This window comes from Balaenoptera acutorostrata, chromosome 3, assembly GCF_949987535.1.
Source record: "Balaenoptera acutorostrata chromosome 3, mBalAcu1.1, whole genome shotgun sequence".
NCBI classification, from domain to species: Eukaryota; Metazoa; Chordata; class Mammalia; order Artiodactyla; family Balaenopteridae; genus Balaenoptera; species Balaenoptera acutorostrata.
The window spans coordinates 6,833,169-6,847,134 of record NC_080066.1 but is presented as its reverse complement, the minus strand read 5'-3'; the positions used below and the strand labels follow the sequence as shown (position 1 = coordinate 6,847,134).

The 13,966-nt window shown below is 38.2% G+C and overlaps 1 protein-coding gene across 1 annotated transcript in view; it reads right to left on the bottom strand.

Moving 5' to 3' along the window:
* Positions 1–13,966, bottom strand: part of ITGA8 (integrin subunit alpha 8) — a 180,973-nt gene that overhangs the window by 43,817 nt on the left and 123,190 nt on the right. The window contains exons 24-25 of the mRNA XM_007196424.3: positions 6,315–6,420; positions 3,611–3,769 (exon numbers count right to left, since the gene is read on the bottom strand). Of these exons, the coding sequence (XP_007196486.2) occupies positions 3,611–3,769; positions 6,315–6,420 (265 nt within the window). The remainder of the gene's footprint in view (positions 1–3,610; positions 3,770–6,314; positions 6,421–13,966) is intronic.

The following is a 13,966-nucleotide window of genomic DNA, read 5'->3' as shown; positions in this document are numbered from 1 at the left end:
GGGTAACTGATGGGATAACCAAACAGTACACTTCCTGTTAGAACTGAACCCGGTCAGGCCTATTTGGACTTAGAGGCTGAAGTGAGGAGAGTGCATTTGGAAGGCATACTTAATTTATAGGTGGGTTGTATTTCAGAAGATTTTCAGCTAGATGTTCGGCATTCAGAATACCTTTCTCTTTAGTAATGATGTTTTAAATGGTGATTCAGTTCTCGGGCCAGCCCACAAGAAAATCTACTTTATCCACAGTATGGCTTTGATGCATACAACTAAGTATTTGCAATAAAAAATAAAGCCAGGGCAGTTGCTACATGAGTAATATTTAAAAATAGGAAAAAAATGGTTGTGTTAAGTACATTACATTAAATGCTGATAGACTTAAATTAGAGTGAAGCCTTGTGGAGATTCTGCGGAGGATATCTGGGGAATTTCAAAGGTTTTAGAGTTGGTGGCACTGGTTCCTTAAAGTGGGTGGCCTAGAAAATGTTTCAGAGGAAATCTGATGGTTTCTAATTCATAAGCCAATCTCCTGAGAACTTGTGAGAGTTGGAGTCAGTGAAGGAGAGAGCTATTTTCTGTGGTAAGTGGATAAAAGTGAGCATATACATGGGAGGAGAAGTGGACTAAAAGATTGTATGTGAACACAAGAGGAAGGGATTTTTTGTGAAAGGAAGTCAACTGAATGGCTGAAGAGGAAAACATGGTGGGGAACTCTGGAAATCCTCTGGAAGAAATTTCAGAAAGTTGAGGTGGTGTTTCCTCCTCTGATAGGTCCATGGTTGGGACATTTTGGTGGCTGATCCAGTGGAGACTGGAGCATCCTCAGAAAAGACTTGTAGATGCAGAGGTTTTAGAGACACTCACCACCTATCCCTCTACTCATAAAGAAATTGTAGAACCATAGAGTAAGGAATTGTACATTCGTCCACCCATAGGTAAGATTTAATACTGTGGTTTGATTCTGCCTATGCAAATATATTTCTGTGGTTTGATCCTGCCTATGCGAATATATTTCTGTGGTTTGATCCTGCCTATGTGAATATATTTCTGTGGTTTGATCCTGCCTATGCGAATATATTCTGTGGTTTGATTCTGCCTATGAGAATATATTTCTGTGGTTTGATCCTGCCTATACGAATATATTTCTGTGGTTTGACCCTGCCTATGCGAATATATTTCTGTGGTTTGACCCTGCCTATGCGAATATATTTCTGTGGTTTGACCCTGCCTATGCGAATATATTTCTGTGGTTTGACCCTGCCTGTGCGAATATATTTCTGTGGTTTGACTCTGCCTATGAGAATATATTTCTGTCTCCTTTTTCCTTATACCATATCCATCCCCTCTCTGCTCCCCAGTTAAAGAACTAAGTTTCTAAAAAAATGAGATAGTTTAAAATAAAACTATTTATACTCCAATTAAAAAAAAAAAAAAACCCTGGCAATTAGCTTTGATGCAACAATCTGAAATCGATATGAGATTTAAAAGTTTACCCGGCCTATTCTTTTGACAACAACAAGATATAATAAATAATTTGCTAATTTCCAATTCGTATTTAAGACAAAGAATAGACTGTTTAGCTTTGCATTATCCAGAAAGAAAGAAATTGCCAAGTAAATTAATAGTGACTTCACCAAGAAACTATTTAATAGCTTAAGAGGAAAGTAATTTCCAAGTACTCTCAACTGTTTATAGCTACTCATATAAATATTGATTATCAAGTTTTAAAATCTATTCATTGATAAAAGCTCATTTAGACTCTTTGGGTCATACTTGTTAAATATAGGTAAAAGTACTTTGAGAACCTGAAAGTAGTAACATTTCAAGTTTACCATGAGTTCAGAATTTCAAGAATTCACGACTTGTTATACTTAGTTATTTTAGCATGCTGTTACTTCCTATTGTAATCAAATCTTATATTCAGTTTCTACAGATGGAGTTTTATAAAATAAGCATAACTGAGTTGCATTTTAAAAAGTACTAGCCTCACAAAGATTTTTAATCAAAGTCTATACTTTAAGGAATAACTGGCTAGCAGGGAATGGAGGTAAGGGGGACATACTCCCACCCAGTTTGCACTAATCTGCCAATGTTTAAGGCTAGTTATCTATTGGTACCATTCCAGCCAGTGTAAACTATTGTTAAATTGCAACAAAGAAAAAAATAACTCACCACCAACACACTGCACCAAGTTACATAATATATATAAACATATATAAATAGTGTCAGATACACACTAAGCATTATGCTCAAAGAGAGTTAGAAACCTTCTGCATAATCATGTGCTCCAAGAATCTCAGGACTGAAATAGGGTCTCAGGTAACTGCAGAACAAGAGATGTGAACGTTTTCATTACTTAGATGTTATCCATTAACATTTAAAGATACTATTTTCTAATAAGCTACTGTCCTTGAAGATGTTAAAATTATCTCAATGAAGAGCAAAGAGAGAGGAAATGGGGCGGGGCAGGGGAAGGATGCCAAGGAGGAAGTATTTTAAATAATTCTGTGGAATACAAGTGGCCTTATTTATCAGTTCCCCATGAAGAAGGAGGCTTGTTGCCCCACAAATCCGTGAATACTGGACCCCCTTTTAATCTTCCTCTCTTTGAATAAAAGGCATGTTGGGTTGAAGAAGAAATCCTTTCATAATGTCAGTGCCCCAGTGCCACTGGTTGAGAACAGAGGTGGACCTGCGTTCCGGATGATTGAATTAGTATTTCCCAAAGCCCGCCCTCTGCTCCATTGATAATGGAGACATCGTGTCCCTGCCAGTACTAGAGAGTGTTAATGAAGTTCTCTTTTGAGGACAACATCTCATTAACAAGGGATTTTTTTTTTTTTTCATTCAAATGTGACATTTTCAAGGGCTTACACTCATTAATTTCTTTCCTTCCCAGAAGGAACCCAAAGCCAGATTTGGGTTTTAATCTGGACAGAATCAGCTCCGTGGATGCTTGAGGTCCTGGGTAGTGCAAGTGTGACTCACAAACCAGCAGATGGTTATCGGGTTGGGGGTCTGCAGAGAGGCAGAATCTCAGACCCCCCCCAGACCCTGTGTCTTACAGAGACCTCCAGGTGATTCAGATGCGCTTAGAGTTTGAGAAGCCCTGACCTAGGTGCCTCTATAAGCTGGGGGTTCTCAGGGCATTGAGATGGCCTTTGGCAAATTATCGCATTTCACTACTTGCTATTGGCAACATCTGGAAAAGCCCATTTTGGCAAAGATCCTTATGTTTTTTGGCAATATACCAAAAAAGACTTTATAAATAGCATTTTGTACAAATTCTCCAAAACATGACATGGGGTCTATTTCTGATTTGGGTTTAGTCATGCTGCTAGTCAAACCATATGTAAGAGGTAATACTGAAAGAGGCTAAATGAATGACAGATTACCATGAGCAATAAAACCAGGAGAAACTGAAGTTTTCTAGGAGTGATATTTTAAGTTAGATCTGGTATTTTACCTATAAAAGTAAAAGCAAAGATCTGATCAATTATCACTTAAGTAACATAATTACTTTGCTTTTTATTTTTAGTAAGCCACTGTTCGTATTTTCTCTTTACCGTGAAAAATGGAGCAAAGCTGCTGGTTAGACAAGGCTCCTTACCTTTATATCCTGTGGGTTGATATCAGGATTTGTTTGACATCGCAGAGGTCCCAGAGTTTGAATATGAAAAATGTAGAGGAGAAATTCGTCCCGGGCAGAGAAGGGCCAGCCCACCTCCAGAAGGGTATCACTGATGGTGCTTGGTCCAATGTTGTGCAGCTACAAGCAAGGAACACATCACAGAATGGTTAGCACAAGGCAGCAAGATGAAATCAAACTCCATAGACTCTGGACCTCTTCTAAAGAAGCATTTATTTTGGCTTTAAGTCAAAGCCAAAATATGGACTTTGACCACGAAAATAGGAAGACAGAGTCTCTATAAGCAAGAGGAGTTCTGAAAGCAAGGTGAGCTGATGCTGAGAGAAGACGATTCAATCTGTGAAGCTCTAAGTAAGGGTAGAGTTCCTTTGCAAAGACCAGGTCCACCATGTCTGATAATTGCGCAGTTTACCTGACACTTATATTAATCTAATCACAGTGCTAGGAATGCCATTTTAATTATATGCTTTCTAAACTTGGTTATTCTTTCTTTCCATTGAAATCTGCCCCTTTCCTGACTACTGATTTGTCAATTGCAACCATATGCGATGCACTTTCTCTCACCCTCTGGAAAAATGGCTATCCATCAAATACCAGAGATGGTCCGGGCTCACCACAGTACACTTCAAGTGTGCATTTCAAAGCTGAGCTCCTTCTGTTTTAATCAATGAATCTCAAGGAAGGAAAGGCCACAGTGCATAAGGAGATGAACATTTCGAACACAAGAATCCTATACTTGCAGGACACAAAACAGCTTGCAGGACACAAAACATTAAGTGGATTTAAATTTACTGTGGTTTTCAAAAATTCACTTCAAAGTTAGCTGGGACCTTTTGTCCTTTTTTTCCCCACAGTTCTGACAATTGTAATGATCCATAAAACAATTTATAATTGGTTTTGCTTATTAGGTGGCTTGTTTAATTCATATTATCAAAGCAACATGGCATCCTTTGATAAAAGTATATTTTGAGACATGAGATTAGCCTGTAAGAAATGTTCAGCGATTGCTTTTGGCACTACTGGTTATTACCCTAAAATTTTATGATCCATTTTGCTCAGATTAGAAACAGGGCTGCCCTGAGAATGACTGAGTTTGAATGTTTTCAGACTTTAAAGTTTCACCATTCTTAAGGAGAAACTAGTGCACATAAGGTTTGATAAATTATTTGACAATAATTTTTCTTTCAGCTAGGTTCTTAATCTGAATGGCCTTGGGGACTGTGTTATCCTTTTGTTATCAAGAGAGCTTAAGCCAAAGCGTTGATCCAGCTTTGGACAGGGCTTCTGATTCGGGAGCACAGGTTGGGCACATGGCAGGCTTTCATGTTGACACTGCACAGGAGCTGATGCTTCTTCCCCATACATGTAAGCAGCTCGTCGGTTTTGCAATGGCTTTATTGTTATCCTTAGAGAACGCTATTCATGTCCCCTGTAGCTTGAGATGAAAGTCACAGAACCGTTGGGTCAGCGGCATGCATGACACAAGAAAGGGATAGGGAGCATTAACCAAGGAGGAACCTCAAACAGAAAAGGGCTTGGAACATCATTTTCACCAGATTTCCATTCCTGGCCCCTTGAAGATGAACAGGAAAAACTGTTCTCCACTGATAGCATTTACTTTATTTAGAAAAAGAAAAAAAAAGAAGAATAACTATTAAACTAACCCTTTACTATATCTTGGCTTCTAACTATAAAAAAATTTAAATGTTTCATATAATGTGTTCACAAAGCTCTTCCCTATAAACAATTTGACACTTGAAGTGGGATCAGATCATCAGGGCTTTATCAGGAGCTCCTGGTTTGCTTCTGAAAAATCAATGGACTCTTTTAAATCTCAGAATAAGATACATGTCTCATTGGGGTTAGTCGAATGAACAGTAAAATTATTCTTATCTATCTACCATCCACCCACATTATATATGCATTTTGGGGGGTACAATTGTGAATAATCCATACAGTTTTCTCTGTCTGGTAACTTCTGGTTGGTGACCCTTTAGTTTAAGAGGTGGGTGGGTTTTAAAAATAGCTGAAAATGTAGGAAGAAGTGAAATAAAGTATAGGGAGCTAGTCATTTTTAGAAGTAGGCTGTCCAAACATTAAAAGAGAGGAAATAAAGAGCATTTAAAAATGAACAGGGGGGCTTCCCTGGTGACGCAGTGGTTAAGAATCTGCCTGCCAATGCAGGCGACATAGGTTGGAGCCCTGGTCTGGGAAGATCCCACATGCCGCAGAGCGGCTGGGCCCGTGAGCCACAACTACCGAGCCTGCGCGTCTGGAGCCGGTGCTCCGCAACAAAGAGAGGCCGCGACAGTGAGAGGCCTGCGCACCGCGATGAAGAGTGGCCCCCGCTTGCCGCAACTAGAGAAAGCCCTCGCACAGAAACGAAGACCCAACACAGCCAAAAATAAATAAATAAATATTTTAAAAATGAACAGGAACAAGATAAAATGTTTCTCACTGTATAATGGCTCTTGCCACTAAAAAGCAAGTGGCCGTAGAGTGGTTACTTAACAGGACACTCCCAGCACCCATTGCAATATGAGAGCAAATGAGGACAAATCTAGGCAGGATATAAACAGCTCCGACCTCAGATCGGTGTATTTTATTATTACCAAAGAGCATAAGAACAAACCCTGAACACAATTTCAACAGAGACAACGGCTACCTCATAAATATGTTCCACCAATGGTCCAACTCCCTCCTCCTTGCGGGGCTCCTCTTCCGGTTCCCAGTTACGAATGGGCAGAACGATCTGCGGAGGGTGGGATACCCTGAAACATGGAATGTGACGTCAATGGCTGGTGTTGGCACATGTAGAGAACGCTTCACTTGTGTGGAGTACATTAACAGCAGCGGCAAAGAGTGACTGTCAATTTATTTGAATAGATATTTCCCGCAAGGAAAAAAGTAGTGAAAGTTTTGTTCAGCAAAATCACTAATAGGTAAGGGTCTGAAGCATCTCTTAATTAAATGGTCTCTAGCTCAGAGATTGACTATTTTATAGCATCTCCTCTCTTGGGCACTAGGGGGCAGAGCAGAGAGCATGCCTGAGCTGAGATGGTTAATTTCACATATACATACGTAAATACATACATCTATCTATAGATCCTGTGTAAGTGTGTGTGTGGGCATCCGCGTGCACGCGCGTGTGTGTACAGGATTTATAACCCATGCTTTATGCCATATCAAGAAATGGGACATTTTTGTGGATAAAAATCTAGAATTCTGTGTGGTGTGTGAAATGTCCAGTTGTGACGAAATACTGTTTCTAGTTAAATACTTCAGAGTGGAAAAGTGGCCACTTGTATATTTCTCCTTCTTAGATTTCTCTGGCTTTCCATGAACGCAGGCATACCTCTCACAAGGCCAGGCCCAGAGCCAAAATAAAGCTTGATCAAGTTCTAGAGTTATTTTATAGATAACTGGAAGCGTGAGACAGAGTGAGAGAATGTGAGAGTTACATGGTAGAATCATGTAAGTAGGATATTAACTTGTTACATAGGTATTTTTGCCTGCTATTTACACCTAGAAAGGGAGCACGTGGCATTATTCCATATTAACAATTGATTGCAAACTAAATTGTTATTGTTATATAATCTTAAAAAGGATAATTCCCCCAAAACAATGCTCTCTAGCAGTTTTTAGGTAAAAGGTATCTTAAAAAGAATTCTCAGACCTTCAGCTAACTTCAACAGAAAACATCTCTTGGCAATCCGAAGTCTTAAATGCCCTTTTAAGAGTACCCGGTAATTAGCACAGCCTTTAGCAACTTCAAATGTTATCTTTTGGGTAATGTCTTTCTAAAGCAGAAAGCAAAATGCATTGGGTTAAATTCTGACCCTAGGGCAAATAATTTAATTTCTGTGTGTCTCTATTTCCTCATCTGGAAAATTTTGATAAAACCCTGGGTTGTACACCACAATTGATTGGAAAACATGTCAAATGCTTTTGGTCAAAGTTAATTTCGCTTCATTGTCTCCTAGGGGTGGATGGGAGACATCCATTTTTTTAAACTGACAACCCACAGAAATGTTTCTAAATTGTAAAGCCCTTTGCATTCATCCTTCATATACCACTAGTAACTAAAAAGTGCAGAGCACAGCCTTCTGGACTGATGCTTTACCGTTTTCTACTTGTAGATCAGTTTGTGATTATGCCATGCTCCCCTTTCTGACTTGATTTGATTAAACCAAGTTTGGATCACTCATAGGGGACGTGGTGAGGATAAGAGAAGATGGCAGGGTGATTTCGTCAGAGGGATGCCCAGAGAGCTTGGGCTTCCATTCCCAAAGGATCTTGACAACCTCACCACCCAAAGCTTTACTTTGCTCTCAGTTTAGCCACAGAGAGTTGGTTCCATGCTCTACATCCGTTGTGAGGCTCTAGGGAAACTTTATTTATTTTGGTATAGAGAAGAAAAAAAATACAGAATAGAAGCTGAGCCCATTTTCTCTGAAAATGTTTATTCCTATGGTCATCAATCCTGTAGGGCTGGTCATAAATTTCCTAGGACCAGAGAGTCATAAATTTAGACCTTGGCAGGTACTGTGGAGACAACGTGCTCAAACCTCCTCATTTGATACATGAAAATAAAACTGATGACCAAAAATGTAGGGGGTTGGTTGCACGTGAAGACGAGGGCTCAGGTTTACTAAGCACTATTCGCTCTATTTCCAATTTACAGTGCTCTGTGGGGGCCATTAGGTTGCAGTGGTTTTAGTAAACACAACTGAAAGAAACTTCCTGGCCCATTTGTGTAGCAAAATCAAATAGAAATCTATAAAGAAATACACAGTCTATCACAGGGCATGGGAAAAATTCAAAAAGTATGGCTTACAAAAATCAGTTATCTATCCTCTAAGACCTTTTCAAATCTGGGCAAACCACAGACAAAGAAAGGCTCCCTAAAGATTCCCAACTACATAAGTGAAACATTGTTTATTGTTTTCAAAGTTATTAAGAAAGAAGATAGCAAGTGAGGAAGAATAAAAGAGAATGTGAACAACTAATTAGCCTAAGAGGTACAGCCAGTGTAGTAACCTAACAACCCGTACTGAATGGTCTTCACATTCTGAGACAGAGCGTTATTCCACGGAGACCTAAGAGGAATAAGACTGGGGTATTCAGTGGTAACACTGGACATGAGGAGGGGATTTAAGGGGAAGCAAGGAATTCGGTTTTTTACAAGTTAAAGTCTATATGTTATCAGGGAGTTCAAATCTAAAGATTTGGTTGTGTGGTGTGAGCCCTATTTTCATAATCCCATTTCCAATCCCTATTAGTCCCAAATAGCAAAGACTATCATTTGTTGTATGGAACAATAATGTGTAGGTTGGCTATACCTGCTATAGACAGTATCTATGTAAATCATGGTTATCCATGATTGCAGTCTCTCTTAACACAAACCCACTCAGTCCTGATTATTTTGCCAAGGATACAATTTTATTTTTATTTTGTTAAGAATTTTTTTTATTGACGTATAGTTGATTCACAATGTTGTGTTAGTTGCTGGTGCACAGCAAAGTGACTCAGTTATACATATATGTGTGTGTGTATATATATATGTACTTTTTCAAACTCTTTTCCATTATAGTTTATATCGAATATAGTTATGTGTGCTATACAGTAGGACCTTGTTGTTTATCAAGGACACAATTTTATTACTCTTTGTGAGCTCAATACTATGTGTGCTGCCTCTTATAGCCAAATTTACTTCTCTGCAGGTGTATGCTAAATTAATCCCTTGTACCAACAAATGACGTAAATCTGCTTAAAGACAGTGTTGACATTATCTGGCTTTGAAACAAATGGGACAATTCGCAGTACTTTTTTTCCCCCCCCATTCAAAGAAATAAATCCATTTGAGTTTATTTTTAAAATTATAAGAACAACAGTAAATTTTAGAAAAGAATTATTAGATAAAATATGTTGGAATAAACACCATTGGACTGAACATGGAAGATTTTCAACACACTAGCTGTTTTCTCCTTGAAGAATTAAACATTGGAACAAATATTTTTGCTGAGTACTTGGAGGAAAGAGCTTTACTTTGCAAAATGGTTAATAAAAAAACCTTTATCTTAGAGAATAAACTGTGGAAAATTGTTGGATATTAATCAAGCAATGAAAATAACCACCTACATGAGAAACCCAATTTTAATTACCTATTTTGATCATTGGTAAAACAAATAGAAAGTTTCCTTCTTTTTTTACTTAGAAACACTGGTGTCATAAGTGATTGCAGAAATATAATTTAAAATATTAATCTCTTAAAATGGATATGTGAGAATAAATACAGTTAAATTAAGCACTTAGATGACTTGGACTAAAATTTATTTTGGAATTAAGAAAGTTTCAATTTATTTTTGGTAAGCAAAACAAAGATAAGCTAAGCTTAAAGAAAGAGACAAAATTTCATATACACTAGTTGTAAATTTTAAAAAGATATCAAAATAAGATGGTAAAAAGTAATGCTTGTATTTTCTTCTCTGATTTTTTAATATAGTGTTTTTCTCATCAAGAGGGACAGCAGAATTAAATTAGAAATGCACAAAAATGAAACATCTAGATTAGCTGCAAATATCTCTAAATCAAACAAGTCACTTCCTATGAGTCAGTTCATGAGTTAAAGAAGAAATTACAAAGCAAACTGGGAAATATTTTGAGCTGAGTTATAATGAAAACCCAACATATCAACATTTTGGTATGCTGCTAAAATAATACTACAGGGAAATTTATAGCACTAAATGCTTATGTAAGAAAAGAAGAAAGTCTCTAATTCTACATAGAGGAACTAGAATAAGAAGAGAAAATCCAACCCAAAATGAACAGAAGGAAAAAAATAATAATGACAAAAGTAGAAACCAATGGAATAGAAAACAAACAAATAAACAGGAAAAAAAAGAAAGAAAAATCAATGAAACAAAAACTGGTTCTTTGAAAAGATCACTAAACACTAGCCAGATTGATTAAGGAAAATGAAAGGGAAGAGAAGTTACAAATTGCCAGTATCAGAAATGATGAGGGGAAACCACTAGAGGTCCTACAGACATTAAAAGGAAAATGAGAGAAAATTATGCCGAAACATGTAACAACTTAGATGATTCTTGAAAGATGATTCCTTGAAAGACAGACTACCAAATCCCATTCAAATAGAAATAGATAATATGAATAGCCTTATATCTATGAATGCAATGGAATTGTTAAAAACCTTCCTACAAAAACAAAAAGCACCGCCCCTCCCCCCGCAAAAAAAACCCCAAAACTCCAGGCTCAGATGACTTCACTGGTGAATTTTACCATGTATTTAAGTTAGGAATAATACCAATTCTACACAAACTCTTCCAGAAAATAGAGAAGATGGGTAAATACTTCCATCTCATTTTAAGGAGCTAGCATCCTCCTGACACCAAAATCAGAAGAAAATTGTAAGAAAAGAAAACTACAGATCAATATTTCCCATCATGTATGCAAAAGTCACTAACAAAATTTTAGGAAGTTGAATCCCACAATATATAAAAAGGCTAATCATCATGACTAAGTGTGCTTCTTGCCCAGAATGCAATTTTGGTTTAAAATTTGGAAACAAAAATTAACTGAATTGTCACTTCAGTGGGCAAAAAGTGGAAATCATTTAATCCTCTTCATAGACACAGAAAACACATTTGACAAAACTGAATACACATTCGTGTCAGAAATTGTTAAGAAAACTAGGAAAAAAGGGAACATTCTCAACTTAATAAAGGCATCTATAAAAACCCTGCAGCTACCATCAGACTTAATGGTAAAAGACTGAATGTTTTCTCCTTAAGATCAAGCCAGGGTCTATCAACAAGGCAAGGCTTTACCTTTTACTTTTACCACTTCTATTCAGGCTTGCACTGGCAGTCGTAGTCTATGCAGTAAGAAAAGAAAAAGAAAAAGAAATAAAAGGCAAAACTAGGCAGTAAACAGTTTAACCTTGCCCTCAAAGAGGTCTGGCCCTTGCCCTCAGCTTCCGAGAGGTAACCTCTGTGGTCTCAAAATTTTATGCTTGCGAGGAAGGAGTATCTTTGGTTTTTTGGTGGTGGGAGTGGCTCACACCAGAAAGACCAACAGAGTGATTCAGGATGGGGTGTTTGGTCACATCATCTCAGTCATCCTGGAGACTGAGATCAATTAAGTGGTCAATCAGTCAATCATACCTATGTTATAGAACACACCCTCCACCCCCGCCAAAAAAAAACCCAAAAAAACCCACAACTGAACACTGAGGCTTGAGTGAGCTTCCCTGATAGCAGCATACTATTACACATCAATACTAGGAAAGTAATCCATCCTGCCTCTGCAGAAGAGAATAATGGAAGCCCTGTGTCTGGTACTTCCCCAGACTCCAACTTATGCACTTTTGCCCCTGGCTGATTGTAATCTGTATCTTCTCCCTGTGACAAATTGTACCCATGAGTATAATAGCTTTCAGAGTTTGGTGTGTCCTTCTAAGTGAATTACTGAACCTGTGGGCGGATGGGAACCACCCAAATCTGTAGTTTGTGTCAGAAGTGAGGGTGATCTCTTGCAGGGACTGTTCCCTGTAACTTTGTAGCTGGTTAAACTTTTGAGCATACAGATTAGAAAGGAAGAAGTAAAACTGTCTTTATTCGCAGGTAACATGATAATTTTGTAGAAAATCATCACACAAAATGCTACTAAATTGGTAAGGGGGTTTACCAAGATCTCAGAATACAGACTGCATTTCAAGACTTGTTGTATATGTATACACGTAGCTCCATGAAACAGTAGGAGGTACAGAAATAGACTCTCACAGATGAACAACTGATTTTTCAACAAAGGTGCCAAGTAATTCAATGGGGAAAGAATAGTCTTTTGAACAAATGGCACAGAAACAAGTGGATATTCACATGCAAAAATGAACCTTGGCCCTTACCTCACACCAGATACAAAAACTACCTTAGGGGCTTCCCTGGTGGCGCAGTGGTTGAGAATCTGCCTGCTAATGCAGGGGACACGGGTTCGAGCCCTGGTCTGGGAAGATCCCACATGCCACGGAGCAGCTGGGCCCGTGAGCCACAGTTACTGAGCCTGCGCGTCTGGAGCCTGTGCCCCACAACGGGAGGGGCCGCGATAGTGAAAGGCCCGCGCACCGCGATGAAGAGCGGTCCCCGCACCGCGATGAAGAGTGGCCCCCGCTTGCCGCAACTAGAGAAAGCCCTCGCACGAACCGAAGACACAACACAGCCAAAAAAATAAATAAATAAATAAATAAATAAAGTAGCTATTAAAAAAAAAAAAAAAAAACTACCTTAAAACTAATCATAGACCAAAATGTAAAACTATGAAACTTGTAGAAGAAAACATAGGAGAAAATCTTGTGACTCCGGATAAAGCAAAGATTTAGACAGGACACAAAGACCACAAACTATAAAATATTTAGAAGTTGGATTATATCAAAATTTAAAACTTTTGCTCTTTGAACATCACTATTAAGAAAATAACAAGCCAAACCATAAACTGGGAGAGAATATTTTCAGGACACTTATCTGATAAATGATTTTGGACAGACAGCTCAGTCATAAATGGATAAAAATTTTAGGAGACACTTTACCAAAAAAGGGACACGGATGGCAAATAAGCAGTGAAAAGATGCTCAGTATCACTAGTCATGAGAAAATGCTAATTAAAACCTCAGTAGATACTTCTCACTGACACACTTACCAAAACGGCTAAAAACAAACAAACAAATCTCAAGCACATGCTGGCAGCCACACTGCTCAGCCGGAACTCCCATGCTTTGCTGGTAGGAATGCGAAATTGAAATGGTACAGCCCCTTTGAAAAACAGCTCCGTAGTTTATTATAAAGCTAAACATACACTTGCCATACGACTCAGTAACTCCATTTGTGAAAACAAATGTCCCAACAAAGACCTGTGTGTGAATTCCTATAGCAGACTTATTATTAATAGCCTGAAACGGGAAATAACCCAAATGTTCACCAACTTGTGAATGGATGAATTATGCACGGGACATCCATATAGTGGAATACTTCTCAGCAATCAAAAAAAAACAAAACAAAACAAAACCCAAAATACTGATACATGTAAGAACATGGATATTTTTCAAATGCATTATGCTAAGTGAAAGAAGCCAGACTCAAAAGGTTACATTCTGTATGAGTATATTTATATGATTTTCTGGAAACAGAGCGACAGAAAATAGATCAAGGTTGCCAGAGTGTGGGAGTGAGGGTAGGATTGACTACAAGGCACATGAAGAAACTATTTGGGGTTTTGGAACTGTTTTATAGTGAATGTTCTTGTGGT